At 49.3% G+C, this 18,488-nt stretch overlaps 2 protein-coding genes across 2 annotated transcripts in view; one reads left to right on the forward strand and one right to left on the reverse strand.

Annotated features, from left to right (window-relative positions):
* The window catches only part of PPL (periplakin), a 56,080-nt gene that overhangs the window by 33,934 nt on the left and 3,658 nt on the right, over window positions 1–18,488 (forward strand). The window contains exons 9-21 of the mRNA XM_048866446.2: window positions 49–144; window positions 1,816–1,938; window positions 3,314–3,460; window positions 4,868–5,019; window positions 6,013–6,110; window positions 6,781–6,938; window positions 7,865–8,043; window positions 8,126–8,264; window positions 9,578–9,771; window positions 10,963–11,113; window positions 11,619–11,702; window positions 12,511–12,627; window positions 17,680–17,772. Of these exons, the coding sequence (XP_048722403.1) occupies window positions 49–144; window positions 1,816–1,938; window positions 3,314–3,460; window positions 4,868–5,019; window positions 6,013–6,110; window positions 6,781–6,938; window positions 7,865–8,043; window positions 8,126–8,264; window positions 9,578–9,771; window positions 10,963–11,113; window positions 11,619–11,702; window positions 12,511–12,627; window positions 17,680–17,772 (1,731 nt within the window). The remainder of the gene's footprint in view (window positions 1–48; window positions 145–1,815; window positions 1,939–3,313; window positions 3,461–4,867; window positions 5,020–6,012; window positions 6,111–6,780; window positions 6,939–7,864; window positions 8,044–8,125; window positions 8,265–9,577; window positions 9,772–10,962; window positions 11,114–11,618; window positions 11,703–12,510; window positions 12,628–17,679; window positions 17,773–18,488) is intronic.
* Window positions 16,063–18,488, reverse strand: part of UBN1 (ubinuclein 1) — a 40,840-nt gene continuing 38,414 nt past the window's right edge. Inside the window, exon 19 of the mRNA XM_048866454.2 lies at window positions 16,063–16,727. The gene's annotated coding sequence lies outside the window, so the exon portion shown is untranslated. The remainder of the gene's footprint in view (window positions 16,728–18,488) is intronic.

Genomic DNA, 18,488 nt, shown 5'->3' on the forward strand with positions numbered 1-18,488 from the left:
CAGGCGACAAGCCTTTGTAACATGCCGGCTGCTCCCATTGTGTCATAGGCTCACATGGAGGCTGTCCATGCTGACTGGAAGGAGTATCTCAACTTGCTGATCTGTGAGGAGAGCCATCTGAAATTCATGGAGGACTATCACCAGGTACCAGAGCCCGTAGGCCAGGAAGGCTCCTACTTCTCAGTGGGCCCTGGGAGAGCAGATGCTGTGTTCTGAGGGATCTGTGAATGTGGGGAACAAGCACCATGTGCTCTAGTGTCTATCTGCCAATGCTAAAAGCCAGGATACTAGACTCAAGAGTTTCATAGATTTCAAAGCCCAAAGGGAACACAGTGATCATGCATAGCACAGGCCAGAGTTACCCTGTAATGAGCCTAGTAAGCTGTGTTTGACTAAAGCACATCAGCCAGAGAGGCACCAGACTCACTCTGAAGCTATCAAGAGATGGAGAAACCACTCGCGAGGAGAAGGTTGGTTCTGTGGTTGGGCACAGGCAAGCTGGGTTTAATTCCTGCCTGCCACAGGCATCCTGTGTGACCTTGGGCAAGTCACTCAGGCCCAGATCCTCAAGGTATTTAGACTCCTGTCTCTGAAACCAACAGAGCCTTTGAGGCTCTGGGCCTGAGTCTCTGTGCCTCATCCCCCACCTGTGCCAGGGACAATACTTCCCAATGTCCAAAGGGCATTGTGAGGATAAATGCATTGGTGAACGTGAGGCTCAGACACTCTAGATAACCCTAGAATAAGACTCCCAGCGAGCAGAGCTTCTGCTGTGAAATCCTCAAGCATGAAAAAGGGGTTGAGGGGTTCATTTACTGCCTTCTGTTGTCCGAATTCCCTTTTCCACCCCAGGGAGCAGTTCAGTTCCCAGAGCCCTCAACACCTTTGTGCCCAGGAACTCTGGGCTTGACTGGGAACAGGGAAGAACACATTCCAGAGGGTACTGAGAAGAGAAGCAGTTGAGGGAGGGAGGGACAGAGCAAGTGCAGATGGGAAATGAGGGGGTGGTATCCGTTCCTGAGGGTGTGTCTCAGACAGGCACGTCGCACCTTCCCCAGGGTGATCACTGCCATGCAGGTTCAGGGCTGGTCCCCGACAGTGCATGGTGAGGGGAGCAAGTCCTAAGCTGTCCTGCCTCTCAACAATCAAGCCACTCCCCACATCCCTAAGGTGGGGCAGGGCAGTGCTGGAGGAATCCCAATGTGATATTTCCACATTGGCTGGAGGCAGGGGCTGAACCCGGCCCTCACTGCTTCCCTGCCGGAGAACTGCCTGATGGCATGGGGCGCTGCATGGGGCCATGCAGACGCTCCGAGCATGGGGACAGGCAGAGCAAGAGCAGGGGCCTAGGTGTGCTAACACCCGGAGGAATGATCCATGGTGGGATGTTTAAACAGACAGGAGGGATGCTCATGTGTCTTCCCCTTGTGGGGGGGGGGGGGGATTACTGAGAAGAAGTGGCTCAGGGGCTGCAGGGCACTTGGGTCTCTTCCTGCAAGACTCCTCCAGCCTAGTACAAAGGGCATCAGCCCAACACTGTGGAGACATGAAAAGACAGAGCCAAATTCTCAACCACCCCCAACGAGCATTGAGCAGAGCAGAGGAAGTGCTGGATGAGGCTGCAAAGGAACCACCCCACCCCCACGCGCCTTGCTACCCTGGGGCTCACTCGGCCCTGGTCCAGCCTCACAGGCCGGGCCCCCGGCAGGCTCAGAGAGGACACAGCACCCACCTGTCCTTAGCCCATGCAGGGGTCAGATCTCTCTGCCAGCTGGGGGTTCTCTTTTAAACAAGTCTTGCTTGGCCTTCCTGCAGTTCCAAAAGAATGCTACGGATGCCCAGGAGCTGTTGAAGAAGGTGGACACAGACCTGGACCAGAAATACAGCCCTGACTTCAAGGACAGATACCAGCTAGAGTCGCTTCTCAGGGAGCTGGATGTGAGTAGCAGCACAATAACAGAAGAGCATGACACTGGCCTTGGTGATGGGAAGAACCTTTGTGGCATCAGAGCAGGTGCTGCCTAGAAGGGTGCAAGCGGGTTGGTGGGCTGCCCAGTCTCTGCCCATGGCAGGCACTAAGGCCTGGACACTTCTGTCCCTCTGCAGTCACCTGTTCATTGTTCTGTGCTGGCCACACCCTGTCTTCCCCTTTGGCCTCCTACTACATCTTCCATGACGAGACGAGGGAGCACGGGGCTGAACTGTTGGGATTCTCCCATCACACTCCTACTTGCTCAGGTTGGGAGCCTCATTAGATTGTCATGGGACTTGGCAGAACAACCCGAGGGAAACGTTCGTCCACAGAGCCACCCACCCAGGGAAAAGACAGGCAGAGCAACTGGGCTGCTCCCAGGCCAGAGCGCTGCACAGCCAACACACGCAGTAATGGACATGCCTCCACCCCAGTGCAGGCAGCCAGCCACCCTCCTTCTTCCCCATGCCCCCAAACCCCCTCCAACCTCTGGTTCAATGCTGGTCCCAAGTGTTGGGGGCTGGGGGTAAGCGTATGATCCCGGGTGGGGAAGGTGCTGGGCAGTGAGCAAACTTTCTTTCTGATCATTGGTCAAGGACATGTCCTTAGAGAAGTTTACTGGTTGTGGCCACATTTGTACTGGTCCCACCCCACTGTCTCCCTAGGAGGCACTGGGCCCCTGGCTGTCACACCTCACTTATTACACAAACCCTCAATGTCTGTGTTACTAGTGAATGCCAAATAACAAAGACAAGTTCATATGTGTCCCTTCTCTCGTTCCCTCCCCCCGACAAGCTCCCCTCTCCTGCTGATATCACAAGCATTTCCTTTGCACATCTCCGCTGTGGCTGTGGCAATGGCCCACCGCAGTTAAGGAGAGGAAAGAGCAGACAAGCGCATTCTCCCCTTCAGGTTGCTCACACCCTCCACTCAGTGCCCATGGGCAGCAGTAGCGCCGCTTGCCTGTGGAAATGGGAAATGCCAGCAGGAGACCGAGACTTGAACAGCACCTCAGCCTCTGCGAAGGGAAGGCATCACCGCTGAGGAGAACATTTTCCTATTTCTTGACATTTTGCAGTGTGAATATTCAACACCAAACATCTCTTTTAAAAGGGCCAGAGTAGATGAGATGATGTCCAGGCTTTACAAATCAGCTCCGCCAGCCAGGGCCCGAGGGAGCATTTCAGGCTGGCCCAGCAGCTGTCTCCATGGCCCATTCAGGCAGAAAAGGTCTCCCTTCCATGGCCAACATGCCACATGCACAGCCCTCTGGTGGTCCACGGGTGGCAGCGGCACATTTTAAGACCTCCCACCTCGTCATGACTTTTCCTTTCCCCCTAGGACCAGGAGAAGGCCTTGGACAAGTATGAGGCAGTGGTGAAGTCCCTGCAGACGCACAGCCTGCAGGTGCTGCCTCTGAAGTACCGCCGGGAGAGCCCGCTCAAGCCCATCCCTGTGGAGGCACTCTGTGACTACGAAGGCGAGGAGGTAAACCTTTCTTCCGACAACCGGATCCTGGGGCTACGGGGCAGGGGCACTGCAGGGAAAATGGCTCACCCATTCCATGCCTCTCACTCAATGGGAACCTGGTTAAGAGAGAGAGTTTTCCTGGTGCTTAGGTATTAAAATATAACTTATTCTGGCCAAGGCCTTGGCCCTGCCCGGAAAAGAGAGGAGATGTGGCGGGGCACGACTGTGGCTTGTGACAGCAGCCAGACATAACTAGCCTTGAGGGTCATTTCTCCTACAGAGACTCTATGGGATTCAAGTAAGACACTACATTGTATAAGGAGCCTCCTGAAGTTAGAGCCTCCTTGACCTGTAGCCTGTGGAGCACTCCCAGGTTGGCTGTTGTCACATTTAGAAGCTGTACACCTTCCTGGTGGTTGTTGCCCAGTCCAGGATAATAACGGGGCGCAGGCACCTTGTGACTAATTAAACTCAACCCCCAAGCACTTCTCTGTCTCCCTTTGCGAATATAAATTCCACCATGATCCTTTGCACATGCTCCTGGCTGAGTGCCGTGTGACAGCAATGCTGGAGGAGCTAGTGCACAGGATGACAGAAGCAAAGCAATCTGGCTAAATTAGAGCAGCGGAGAGAGATTACCCATGGCGGAGCCACAAGCCTGCACCTTAGGGAAGGCAAGGAACAGCACCGATACAAAAGGCAGGGCTGGAGCCTGCCAGCCCCAACTAGCCCCTTTCAAGGAGTTTATTTGCATTGTGCTGCCTCAACCCCATCCTCACAATGGAGTTTCCTTGGTGTAACCATCCCTTGTAAAGTGATGCAAGCAGGGGGCGGGAGCAGGACTGGGAGGATTAAGGGAGGTGGTATCCCAAAGAGGCTTATGTGGTCCACACACAGGGTGTGAAGATAAGCACTCTGTATCTAACCCATCCCACATCCAGATGAGATTAGCAGCTAGACCCAAAGGCCGTTTCTCCTGCTACCAAGCAGAGGAGGGACCAGGGAAGGGTAGGGGCCTGAGGCTCGCTGTGGCCATTTAGAGTTTGTTGAAGGAAGCTCAACACACCCCTGGCTGTACAGAGGTACTCTGAGGATTGCAGAGATGGTGGTGGTGTGGCTGCTCGTACTAGGGCCTGGACACTGGGATGGTGCTAGCAGCTCTGTATGTGCACTGATCTATAACCTGCCAGCAGGCAAGTGGGTCCCCCAAAGGGGAACGCGCTGTATTTTCTTTAAGAACCTCTACTACCCACCTGATGGCGGGGGTGGGAACACATGCCTGCCTGGGAAAAGCTGTAGGGCTGTGTGTTAGCCAGGTTGGCCAGACAGGGCCCCACCCGGGCCTGTGTCCCAGGCATGCATGTACTAGACCAGAGTGGTGGTAGTTATTAACTGACTGGCAGCTGTGACTGATTTCTGCCCTAGGGCCAGGTTACCCGTGGAGCCCGATACACCCTGACTAAGAACGACGGTGACATCTGGGATGTAACAGACAACTCAGGAAACAAGATCCACATCCCAGGGGTCTGCTTCATGATTCCTCCCACAGACCCTGAAGCGCTAGCTCTCACTGACAAGTACGTGCAGTCAGGTCCCTTTTCAGTGTAGCCTGAGCTAGGGTGTGACTGGAGCTTCTCCTTCCTGCTGTGCCTAAGACACACGTGGGTAACACTTTGCTCTTTCGGAACCAAAGCAACACGGAATCATGAAAATGAATCCACAGGGGTGGAAAGTGCTTCACTGGGCCACGCTCTAGGGTTAAGGCCTGACCAAGGCAGTTTGTCCTCCTAGCTTTTCTGAAACCTAAACCCTTCCTGTCCCGAGAGAGAAATGCAGCAAGAAGCTATTAAATATACTTAGCTCCTCAGTGGTCAAGGCTGCTCTCTCTCAGTGGAAAATGGAGATAAGGTTGCTGACCCTCCTTGATAAAGCACTTTGTGAGCTGCAGAAGCTTCTTAGAGTATGCCCAGCATGCATCAGGTGGCACGTGACCAGAATTCAAATGTGCTGTGTGACCATTCACACTTAGTGCTACAAATACAGACACCAGCCAGGCAGATTCAGGGACTGTTTCGACACAGCAATGTTAGTGGGACTGTCCTATATTCCCCTCACAGCCCTCCAAGTCTCCACCTTATGGCAACCCTGCTATTGTCAGGGGAGGAGCAAATGGCTCTTTCCAGAACCCAGCAGCCCTGCTCTGCCCATCCACCAGCACCGGAGCCGGGTTGCCAGAAAGCAATTCAAGGCAGCCCCTTTCTCCACTTCCTCTGCAGGGGGACTGGAAAGGACACCAGCTTTGCCCACGCTTAGGGGCTCAGTGCAGCTGAACAACAGTGGTTTGGGTCATGCTACCACCATCCAGGGCTTTGTCCAGAGAGGGAGATGCACCCTTGTGAGTAGGAGAAGTCCCTTGGTTATGGTGAAATGCTCTCCCATATGGCAGGGGCAATAGGTTCAATGGCACATGGGTGACAGTCCTGATGTTACTGGCCAACTGGATGCATATGACACTGAAAGGGTGAAGGAACAGGCCCTAACCTCAATTCACACACTGTCTCATTATATAGCATTGCCAGTCAGTATCAGAGTGTGAAGCAGAAAACAGCCAGCAGCAAGAATGCATTACAGCAACGCTATGAAAGGCTGAAGGCTGATGGCATTGGAGGTGAGTCTTCATACCTGGATCCTTTTGACAAAGCCTTTGCAGAGTCCTAGGGTCAGGAGCACCAAAGAATATTGGGAGTTCAGTTGGAACCGGTGGCAGTGGGCTCTGGCTTCCATTCTTGGGTCACCTGGTCCTCCATATGTTCTTGGCCAGGACCTGCAAGAGATTTCTCCTTCTCTTCATCCTGCCGGAAGATAGTTTGCTCTGTAGTCAGCTATATGGATGACTGACAGCTCCCAGCACTTCTGTTCTCTTCAAAGGTAAAATGGGATAAAGTAGTTGCCACAGCCACCACAAGTGACCATCTTATTTTCTTCTCATGGAAATAATGGGATGGCGTTGCTGGAACAGGGAGTCAGGCAGGTCACTCAGTCTCTGTGCCTCAGTTGTATCATGGACCCCAGCTGTGCATGGTGAAGCACCTCCTGCAATGGCTTTTTTCATGCTGGCCACGGAGCAGCATCAAGAAACGGACTGGAGCCACCAAGCTAAGATGCAGATTTCTGATAGCCCAAATGTCCAAGGGTTGGGGGCAGGATTGCGGTAGTAGGAGCTGCGGTTTTGGTTTTCACCCAGCTCGCGCTCTCTCTCTCTCTCTGTGTGTGTGTCTGGGTCTAACCCCAGCCCCTACTTCCCATGGCCTCTAACTCAACATCCTCTGGTTATCTAGACGCTGCATCCATACAGGTGCGCCAGCTGCTAGCGGGACTGGAGAAAGTGAACAGCGACCTAGACAAGCAGGAGAAGGCAATAACAGCAAACCTACGCCCCCCACTGGAGCACAGCCGGGCAGTGCAGGACAGTGCTGAGCGCTCAAAGGACCTTAAGGTAACGGACATGGAGAAGAAGATAGGGAAGGTCATTTGCCCACTTCATAGGCTAATTACTGTAGCAAGAGCCATGAAAGCAACCTTGGCACAGGAAACACCACAGCAGAAAAGCCAGCTAGAGAATCACCCTATGACTATAAAAGGATCATTTGAATGTCTGTTTATTCAGCTACCAACCTCATGGCTGCCAATGCACAGCTGCAAGCCTAACTCCATAAAACCCCTCTCCCTGTATTAGGAAAGAAAAGGAAAGGTACCAAAATGTCACTATTCTTAGATGCAATTGTTCCTCATGCACCAACTCCCAAAAGCATCATTGCTTGCATGCAATTAGATGGCTTCTCCTTTTCCATTAACAGCCCTGGCAGATTCCTTGAACATACAAAGCAAGCCAACCTTCTTGCTCTGACTGATGAGACCCCTGCCATTGTCTTGGCAGGAAATTCAGATCTCTCTTCCCACCGTGATGCAGTCAGAAAGGAAACATCTAGTAAGATAAAATGGCCATAACATAGCTAGGGGCTATTCATTAAGGGCCTCAGTGTACAGAAAGAATACGAGTGGGATAGAGGTAGAGTGAACGGAGGGGACACAGTCTTGAACATTAAAATAGGGTGGATGAGGGAATATTGGCTGCTCGGGTCCAAAACCCTTAACACAGTTTGCAGTTTCATCCCTGCATCACAATGGCATGATCCTACAAAGAAATGCCATCCTGGAGCAACTATGCTGCTGTTTGATCCTCAGTGCCCTCAAGAAACATCACCTTGTCTCAACAGGCTGAGACCCACCTGGCACAAAATCCTCCCCACATATCTGGAACAGGGGGCCTGCCTCAGTGCAAACCTCCCTGCTGCTGCCTTGTTTGTCATCCAGCCGCTAGAGCCCTGTTCAATGTCTGTAAGGACTTTCTTCTCATTGCAGAACATCTCCAATGAGGTCCGCTGCATCGAGCCTGAAAAAGCAAAGAAGATCCAGGAGTGTGAGGCTTTTATTGACACAGTGCCCAACACTGGCAATGCCACCTTGTTGAGGAACAGGGTAGAGGACACTAAGAAGAAGTGCGACCAAGTGGTCCAACTGCTCAGTGCTGCCCAGGAAAAGTATGTTATAGCTTCCACTGGGCTAATCCAGACTTTTCAGTGGCGGCAGGGGAATGCAGTAACATCCTTCCTGTATTTACAGAGTGGATGTGGCCAATCGCCTTGAGAAGAGCCTTCAGCAAGGCAGAGACCTGCTGTCTGCATATGAAAACAAACTGGTGACAGAGGATACTGTGCCAGAGGACTTGCGGGCCCTAGATCATAAGAAAGAGGAGCTCTTGGTAAGTGGTTTCTTCAACCAGTTCTCTAACCTATCAACATGCTCAATAAACAGACATACACTAGAAAACCTGGCCCAGGTGTCTGCTCAAGGGACCAACCAAAACACCAATGGGTTAGTGGAGATGGTCTTCAACAAAGGTGGAGAAAAGACCTGGACTCGTTCCATTTTCATCAATGTGTCAGCAGTCCTGAGACAGGAGGTTGCTTGACAGTGGGTGGTCTCTGTACAGACTTCATTGGAGCACAAGGGATTCTCAGCACAAGGTGCTCATGCAGGGGGATGGTCCCTGCCTCATTGCCACCAATGTGCATCCCTTAAATGAGAGCCTCCTAACTCACCAAGCCAAAATTCTAATGCCTGGCAGGCACTACTGACTTGACTATAGGGCTACCACTGGAATTCGGATGATAGAATTGCTCAGGGACCACACAGCTGAGTAGCAACCTCTAGGTCCTAGTCAATGGGTATCCGTCAGAAAAGTCACCTATCCCAATCTGCATCCTTGTGGGTAAGCTCAATGGAAAGGCCAAGAACTCAATGGGCCGATGCCTGACAGCCTCTAGATGTGTCTCTCAGGAACAGGGTGCAGGTAAGCATGCAAAAGCTATTGCAGTGACAGGGACGAAGGACTTAAATCTTCAGCACTTTTCACAAACACTGTTACCTTAAAAATTAAGAAAAGGGGGAAGTCAGAATAAGAGAGAAGTGGTTTCCTCCCCAACAGATCTACTGGATGGCTCCTAGCCTTTGTCTAGAATCCCCAGGCCTGGGGCCTGAGTGTCACCCTTCCACAGCCAGGACACAGCACCATCTGTAGCATTAGCACAAGCCTGGCCATCCTCTAACCTCGCCCGCAATGCCTATGCCGGGTGCTGCTAGAACAGAAGGGCATTCTGATGCAGAGCACCACACCCATTTCACTGGAAGCAGGCCGAGCACTCTTCCTTCTTGCTTTGCATCCATGGTCTTTGCAGGGCTGGGCAGCAGTCAATCACTTAGATCAAAAGACGGATCCTGCATACCGACGAAATTTTGCACCGAGCCAAGCCTTTCCTAACTGGTTTAATCACATCAGCTGAAGTAATATTTGCCATGCCTCTCACCCTATGAGTCATGATCTGGGTGCAATTGGATGGGGTAGCAAAGAATTCAGGGGTGAAAGGGTTAGAGGAGTAGGAATGTAAGGAACACTCATGAATGATCAGCGAACTTCTTTCTTTAAAGCTAGAACCGCAGCTAAGCTATGTCGGAGAGATACTTGGTGAAAGCCTAGGATTTAACAACCCTATCGTTCTCCTACTCCCATTCCAGGCCATGGGCGTGGAGCTGCAGTCCAAGAAGTCTCTGCTTAATGAGGCAGAGCAGAATTTGCAAAAAACAAAGACGTGCTCCACCACCCTTGCCAGCCGCTTTCAGGAGCACTGCCCTGACCTCGAACGCCAGGAAGCTGAGCTCCACAAACTCAACCAGCGCTTCAACAACCTCAGCAAGCAAATTGACCACAGGTGAGACTCCAGGACAGGCTGTTGGCTGAGCACTGGAGATACAGGTTAGGAGAGGGAGTCCCTTGTCTCCTAGCACATGGATTTTTACAACAGAATACAACTGATAGGAATGGAATCAAGTCTGGAGGAATTGCAATATGGTCCCTCGGGATACAGGGATGGGTGATCAACATGGATGCATCTAGAGCTGATGGGAGTTTGGCATTACAGGTCTAGGGAAGGAGGCATGGATGGTTCTTCAGCATGGGTAGGCTGAGCAGATCTGGATGGCCTTTGGCACTTAAGCGCTCTCTTAGTGGAGACTGGAGTTGTTATAAGACTGACCAGTTTCTCCACAAGGGCTGAAGGAAGGATGAATGAATTCCCCTCCAGCACAGCCTCTCCCTCCTGCCTCTGACTACGTGTCCTCCCTTCACCGGCCTTCATTTCCTTTCCACATCAAGATCAAGCCCCTTCAGAGCTTTGCATGTATTTGTCCTTATCCACCTTCTGCTTCCTTTACCTACACTCCACTCGCACTCCCTTCCTCTTTCACCCACTCTCCACTACCCAGCCGCCTTCACACTGTGCCAGACGCCTGACATAACCTCCAAGCACTTGCTGGCCGCATACTCCACCACCCAATGATTCCCTTAATACCCAACTAGGCAATGACACTGCCTATGCTGGCCCCACCCCACTGCTTGCTTTGACTTAGTCGGGTCTGTGCTCTATTGCACGCACATCTTTGGATTCTAAGATTCTCAGGACACAGACACTTTTTGGGCTGGCACACTGTACGCTGCCATGCCTATCAATAGTTATATTCCAATGTCACCGTGGATTCCACCGCATCCTCCGAGCTAATCATAGTGTGGGTTGACGAACTGTTGGTGCTTGGGGTCCATAATAGACCGGTGAGAGATGGGCCCTGTATGGAGTGCTTTGTTATATACAGCACAGCTGAATTTCACAACGCTCCAGCCTGACCTAGACCTGCAAGCAGAGGAAGGAGTATAAAACCACAGCATGTTTTAACATGACCTGAAGAAAAGACCTCCTAGGAAATACTACGTAGGATCCTGCAGAAGACGACTCCTCCTGGGGGAAAACTCAGGCCCCAAGTTTGTGTCTGTGGGAGGGGTGGGGCCAGAGACATTTGCAGAAACTGTACTAGCTTGGGAAGTATTACATCTCGTATCCCCCTTGCAGATCTCGGACCCTGCAGAAAGCAAAATCATCCTATTCCACCTATCGCTCCGGCTACAATGAAGTCAACCAGTTTCTTTGTAACATTCCGAATTATGAGCCGCAGGAGACGGACAACATCCAACAAGTGGAAACGAAGCTGAAGAACCAAATGGTAATTCCTTCTCCTCTGAGCCACATACTGTAGGGAGCCTCTCAACATCTTCCCCACACTTTACATTCAGAGTCACCAACATTGATCAGGACTGCTGCATGGGGAGATGCCAGCAGCGGCTACAACAGGGGTTAAGGATAGAGTGGGGGTAAATATGTCCTTGTTCGTTTGATGAAGAGTTCCTGCTTAGCTAATACAGAGGTAGGGCACTGGAAATCCACCTCAATCTGAAATCTAGTGCTGTCCTTAATACAGAATTATTCAGTGCTACTGCACTTTGCCCATGAGTACTACCCTGGAGGGGACATGTCCCACTGGGAGGAGAACCCTCCAATGAGCCAGAAAATAGGTGAGGGGCAGCTGCACCCATTCAAATCATGTTCAGAGAATTGAGGAAACAAAGAAAAGAATTCAGACCATCCCCTAGGTGTAGCTTTAACTGGAGCCCTCTAAAATGCCATACTGCTTGGTTCATGCTTTTCCTGTGCCGTTTGTCTGTTTATAGACGCTGCTGAGTGATATTGCACAAAAGGAGCAGGAGGTACAGAAAGTCTCCGCTGATGCCCAGCGGTACCAGCAGGCAGTGAAGGTAAGGAGTGTGATTCTGTCACCAGAGGCATTTTCAATAGACTCAGACTTTAAAGTCAGAAGGGTCCATCATGATCATCTAGTCTGAACTCCTCCACATTGCAGGCTGCAGAACCTCCCCCACCCACTCATGAAATAGACCTCTAACCTCTGGCTGAGTTACTGAAGTCCTCAAATCATGGTTTGAAGACTTCAAAGTTACTGAGAATCCACCATTTACACTGGTTTAAATCTGCAAGTGACCCATGCCCCTGGCAGCAGAGAAAGGTGAACTTACACCACCCCAGGGTGTCTGCCAGTCTGACCCGGGGGGAAATTCCTTCCCGAACCGAAATAGGGGATAGGATAGCAATGGCTGCCAAAAACAAACCACTGCGGCCCAGTGATGGAGCAAAAGGATGGGGGAGGTAAGGACAGCTTAGTTCCAATCTCTGCTCTCACAGCAACTCCCTCTGTGGCCTTTGTCCCGTCAGTTAACATCTGTCTCAGTTTCCCTGTATGTAAAGGGGTCAATTCTCCCTTCTTGAAGATAAGTGGCTTTAAAGCACTTCATATGGAAGTTGCAATACAACCATGAAGGTGCATTAGCAGGGTAGACACGACAGGCAATGCCTGAACTGGAATTCCCAATGAGATAGAAAGGTCTCACTGATGTTGCTGTAGACCCATCATTCTAAATTAGCTACTTAAAAGACGACCAAGGGTTGGAGTAAAGACAGGTGAAAGTTTGGGTCCATTCACAAGCAGTGAGGATGCAGGTCCTCCTGACCTATGCGCCTCACCTCTCTAACATCACCACTCTCCTGCAGGACTATGAACTGGAAGCAGAGAAGTTACGATCCATTCTCGACCTGGAAAATGGACGGAATGGCTACATGAACAAGAGACCCAGACTCCAGTCTCCAGCTGCCAAAGTGAAAGAAGAGGTAAAGCCGTGATGGGGTTGAGAGAGGCTAAGGCTGGGATATGACTTGGAGGAGCCGTCAGTGATTGTAAGGACGATGATTTTCACTTCTGTGACCTCAGCCTCATTCAGGGTTGGGAATTCTTCAGCACCATTAATGGATCAATTATCTAGCATCCCAAAGATTTTTGGGAAGGGTGAGAAAAAAAGTACCTGAGCCTGCACTTTGTTCCAGTGAAATCTCCCCCAACACGACTTTCAGCTGGAAGGACAGGTTTTAGGGGTTAAAATTCTTGGTGTAAGCTATAGATACTACGCAAAGACCATGCAAGTTTTCAAGCTACTTCATAGCTGTATAACCCACTGTTTGGCTATCTTAGCTCATCCTTCATCGTATATTGCACCATGTAGCTGAAGTTGCCCACAAGAGTCCCCAGTTGTCCTACCTGTTACACACGTTTGGTAGAGCAGGTTGCAGGAAGGGAAACTATTGTTCTTCTTTGAGCGATGGCCCCTCTTGGTACTCCACATGCAGAATACGCAATGGCTGTCCGCTGGCCCGCACGGGTGCTGTAGCTTTCATGCTCCCAACCAAGGATATAAAGGGTGGTGCAGGCTGACTGTGCCCAGGTCCCAGGATTCAAAAACTGTTTCCTGCCCTCGTTCCTCTTCTGTGAATGACAAACATCAACGCTGCCTCTACTGCCTGGCTGAGGCTCATATTTCTGACAAGTGCAGCATCTGCCTCTCTCTTCTCCCCAGAACTCATGAGGATCGGGAACAGACTCAGAAAACACCTCCTGGATAAGGCAATGAAGCCCCAATAAGATGTGGATCAGAGACTCATCTCCCTCACTCCCCTCAGCAGGCAGTGCCTCCCTGAGCACAAGCTTGGGAACAGAGGCTAAGTCTGATAAGCCTAAAGAAAAGGCTTTACAGGAAAGTAAGGGACTTGTCCTTAATAGGCCAGTCCCAAAAAGAAGGGATTCCCTCCCTGACCCCATCAGAGTCGAGACAGCCAGTATGCATGGGTACTAAGGTCTCAGTTCCAACTAAATCTTCTTGACAAGGAGGCGGCGGCATGCAAGGGTATGAATCCTATGGTTCCAGCACTTGCGCCGGTGGTGAAAATGAGGTATAGATAGCTCGTAGTGCTTCTATCCACTTCAGGAACTCAGATAGCAATGTGGCCCCAAAGGGTGACCAGAGAGGCTCCAGGAATGGACTCTCCTCATACTCCAGGATGGTTGGAGATGTCTTCCAGGGAGACGTACATCTTTGCTCTCCCCCATCCAAGTTCACTGTTCCTATTAGGTCCTATATTCCTGGACATTGTTCGCAGCCCTCAACATGAAAGATGCGTATTTTCATACGGATATCCAGCCAGCCCATAGGAGGTTCTTCAGGTTCCTCTTCAACCAAGACCATTACCAATCCAGAGTTCTCCCCTTCAGTCTGGCCACAACATCCAGCATGTTTACAAAGTTTTTTCCAGTTGTGGCTGCTTAGATGAGAAGAGAAGGATTTACAGTCTTCCCGTACCTTGATGACTGACTTCTCAGAGTCAACTCCGACAAGGAGGTCCACAGGGCAACCCGTGTTCTGCTCAGCCCCACAAGGAGCATAGACATCATAGGGGCAACACGTTACACTCGTACCGTAGTTGAATCTACCTACCTCTCAAAACATTTGAGCACTTTCATAACCAGGTCACTCTCAGACCCAGGATGTCACTCAGAACTTGCCTTTCCCTCCTTTGCCACATGGCTTTCGTGCACACGTGATGCCGTTCAACAAGCTACATCTAGAATGCCTACAGGCCTTGCTTCTCTCAGTGTACCCCCAGAGAATGGCATCATAAATGACAAGGTCACAATTCTGCCCAAGAATTAGGACTCTCTCGTCTGATGGACAAAACCAGAAAAGGTTCAGGTAGGTGCCCCTTTCCTCAGACCAACACCCGAGGCACCCACCATTACCAATGTCCCCCTCTTGGGTTGGGGTGTGCACATGGACCTTCCCAAGGCACAGGGCATCTGGGAGACCAGAATGTACATACCTTACAATGGTTATCAGCAGCTTCATCGTACTTACCCAGGGTGCAAAATTCCCTAGTGGACTGTCTGAGAAGACACTTTCCTGAAAACCACTAACGGGAGATTCACGATTTGGTTCTCAGTGACGTCTTCGCTCAATGGGGAATGCCAGCTTGGGACCTTTTGGAAGCTTCCTCAGTACTGCTCCAGAGCAGTCCTGGGCAAAGACTCATTGGGAGATGTCCTGCTTATGTCAAGGAAGGGTTGCCTAGGCTATGCTTTCCTTCCAATTCCTTTGTGGATAAAGTCCTGATTTGCTGCTTACATCACGATCATGTCATGTGGAACAGCACATTGCATTTGATGTTGTGCATGCCGTCTGTCACGATTTTTTCCCCCTCTGTAAGTTGAGGTGTACATTTGACAAAATGTCAGCTCCTAAGAAAGCAAAGTTAGATGTCCATTCATTTCACTTAACAGCAACATTTGGTGGCTAAGTTGTGGCAAGGTTTTGGTGCGCTTTGTAAACTGTTTTGATGCAATCAAGGCCTTTTTGTCGGAAAAAGGACAAAACTACCCTGAACTGGATGATGAATAATGGCGGTGTAAGCTCATGTTTCTTACTGACATCACCGCTCACCTAAACGAGCTCAACCTCCATCTCCAGGGTGCAGGGCAAACGGTTCTGGATCTTTATGAAACTTGGAAGGCATTTGTTGTAAAACTAGAAGTTTTTTCCTCGGGATATTTGAACTTCGACTTTCTGCTACTTCCAACACATAAAAGAGCTAGCGACACGTTGCACTGTCAGTGTCGATGAAATTGGAATGTACATGCAAGAACTGGAATCAGAATTTTCTGACAGATTTCAAGATTTCCAGCAATTTGGCCCAACGTTTTCTTTTCTAATTAAACCTGAGAAGTTCAACAAAAGCGACTTGGATTTGTCTGTATTTCAGTGGATGGATGTTGAAGATTTCAAAATACAGCTCATTCAGTTAAAATGCTCAGAATTGTGGGTATCAAAGTTTGGAGATCTGCAGAGTGCACTTAAAGCTACCGAGAGAGATCATGGGGCCTCTATTCTGACCTGCTGAATGTCCCTGCCAGTGAAATTTAACTGTGAAGAAAACTGCATTTGCAATGCTTTCAGCATTTGGATCCACATACCTGTGTGAACAGGTATTTTCACACACGAAATCTGTCCTCTGTCCCTCTCGGAGCTGGTTAACAACTGATCACTCAGAAGCCTGTGTGCAGCTTAAATTATCCAAATACATGCCAGACATTGGAAAACTCAGCAAGGAGAAGCAAGGGCAAGGATCACACTAAACTGATAAAATCTGCATTTTAAATTTAATTTTAAATGAAGCTTCTTAAACATTTTAAAAACCTTATTTACTTTACATACAACAATAGTTTAGTTATTTATTATAGAGAGAGACCTTCTAAAAACGTTAAAATGTATTACTGGCACACAAAACCTTAAATTAGAGTGAATAAATGAAGACTTGGCACACCACTTCTGAAAGGTTGCCGACCCCTGTTCTAATGCAACACGGGGGCAAATTCGCACACCCAAATCAGGAGTCGTTGCATCTTAGAGTATCTACTTACCCTTAAGTCTTCAGGTATTACATTTGCAGTCAGCGCTTTCCATCCTCCAATGGATAACCATACGATCTTTACACCCACATCACATCAAGATTTCTGAAAGGGATTTTCAGATCCTTTCCTCCAGTGGTGAAATTTGCATCTCCCTGGGACCTCAATTTTGTTCTATCATCTCTCACTAAGATTCCCTTTGAGCCACTGTCCACATGCTCTGTGACCCATCTGTCCATGACGGTGGCATTTCTGATAGCTATAATGTCAGCCAAAAGAGTCAGCGAACTGAGAGAGCTTATGGTGGGCCCACAGTATACTACCTTCTACAAAGGAAAAGTCTCTATGCCCCCACCCGAGATTCATACCCAAGGTAGTTTATGAGTCAGGTCATCCACTTATCTGTATTTTTTTCCTAAATCACATGCCTCTGAAGAGAAGATTGCATGCTCTGGATCTTCGGAGGACTTTAGCCTTTTATCTGCAAAGAACAAAGGAGGTTAGAAAGATATCTAAACTATATTTATTTCCGCAGCAAAGTGATCAAGAGGTCAACCTATATTGGGCAGAGACTTACAATCTGAGATCTATTTTGAATTATCCTTTGTTACCAACTAGCTGGTATTCCCCTTCCCTCTCCTCTCCCCCAAAGGGGTAAAGGCTCATTCCACCAGGGGACAAGCTACTTCAGCTGCATCTCTGAGAGACATAATCATACTAGAGATATGTAGGCCAGCTATTTGGAGCTCCTTGCATACCTTCCCGAGACATTATGCCCTGGAACAGTCATTGACTTCAGATATGGCTATGGGGACAGCAGTACCACAGTCAGCTATCATTTCTGCATCCTCACACCCACCACCTGTTTGACTACTGCTTGTTAATCTCCCACATGTAGAATACACAAAGGGACCATCACACTTAGAAGAAATGGTGGTTACTTACCTGTAACTGGAGGTAAGTCTTTTGAGACGCATGGCCCCAATCTGTATTCCACTACTCACCCACCCGTGAATTCATTACTCTGTCATAAGAATAGGAAACTGGAGAGGCGACAGCCCACACCGCACATTATGCCCTCAGTTGGGAGCACAAGGAGAGCTATGGAGCACATGCAGGCCAACAGACATTGCTTCCAAGAAATTCTACGCACAGACCCATCGTGCGCTTGCGTATCCCATGTATGGAATACACATCTCAAAGAACTTTCAGTTACAGGTAAGCAACCTCCATTTCTGTGCATGGAACCTCTCAAACAGAACCCACAACACAAGATCATAGTAAGAGGGAAGGTTTTGAGAAAAAAGCCAGTTGCCCTGCCATACACTTCCCTACCTGTCCTGCATGTCGCCATTTGTTTTGTTTCTATTCAGAAAGTCTTGATTAACAGCTCTGGTTCCACTTCCTTCTCTGAACGCCTTTCCATTTCACAGGAAGCAATTCTGGCTGCTAAATTCACTGAAGTTAATGCTGTCAATAAACAGAGGCTGCAGAACCTGGAATTTGCCCAGAATCTCCTGAGGCAGGTAACTGATGAATAGCAGGAATTGATTTAGCTAGAGATGAAACTAGGAGCTTGACCTTCTAAAACATGCACTGTGCCTCCTCTTAAAATCACAGCTGCTGGGTGATGGTCACATCTGCACCACAATGAAGGATTTTGGAGGTTTATGCATACGTTAAAGTAGATTAACTTTATGCTAAGCAATTTATTCTACAAGAATATTTAATAAAGCAGAATTGCACACAGTTTTTCACCAACTAGAAATAGATCTAGCTAATGTGTCACATCCTGGAAATCATCACCCAGAAGGAACCCAATTTGAGCCCACCCATCAAGAACAATCTAGCCCACCCAATGACTTCATTACACTCCCGATTTGGTGTGAGGGAGTGTTATGTAAATCTTAGGATGCACTAGTTGAATGGTTTTCAACTTTTTTCATATGAGCGCCACCCACAGATCCCCTTCCCACATAGCCAGACACATTTTCCATGGAGTAGTATGAGAAAGATGGGGTGGTCATGACCTGTGGTTAAGAACCCGTGCACTAGTTCGATGGAAGGACATGGACTTGCTAATATACAATACTCAATCATTTTCAATGGATCTCTCCATTAGAGTTTGAAGTTATCCCACAGTAGTTTTACCATTTTGCTGCTGAAGGAAGATAGGTACACCAAGTAGTGATTGCTAATAAGAAAGGTTGTCCTTACCATGCACTCTTTATTTCACTGACAG

The sequence above is a fragment of the Caretta caretta genome, chromosome 10 (genome assembly GCF_965140235.1).
Source record: "Caretta caretta isolate rCarCar2 chromosome 10, rCarCar1.hap1, whole genome shotgun sequence".
Taxonomy (NCBI): Eukaryota; Metazoa; Chordata; order Testudines; family Cheloniidae; genus Caretta; species Caretta caretta.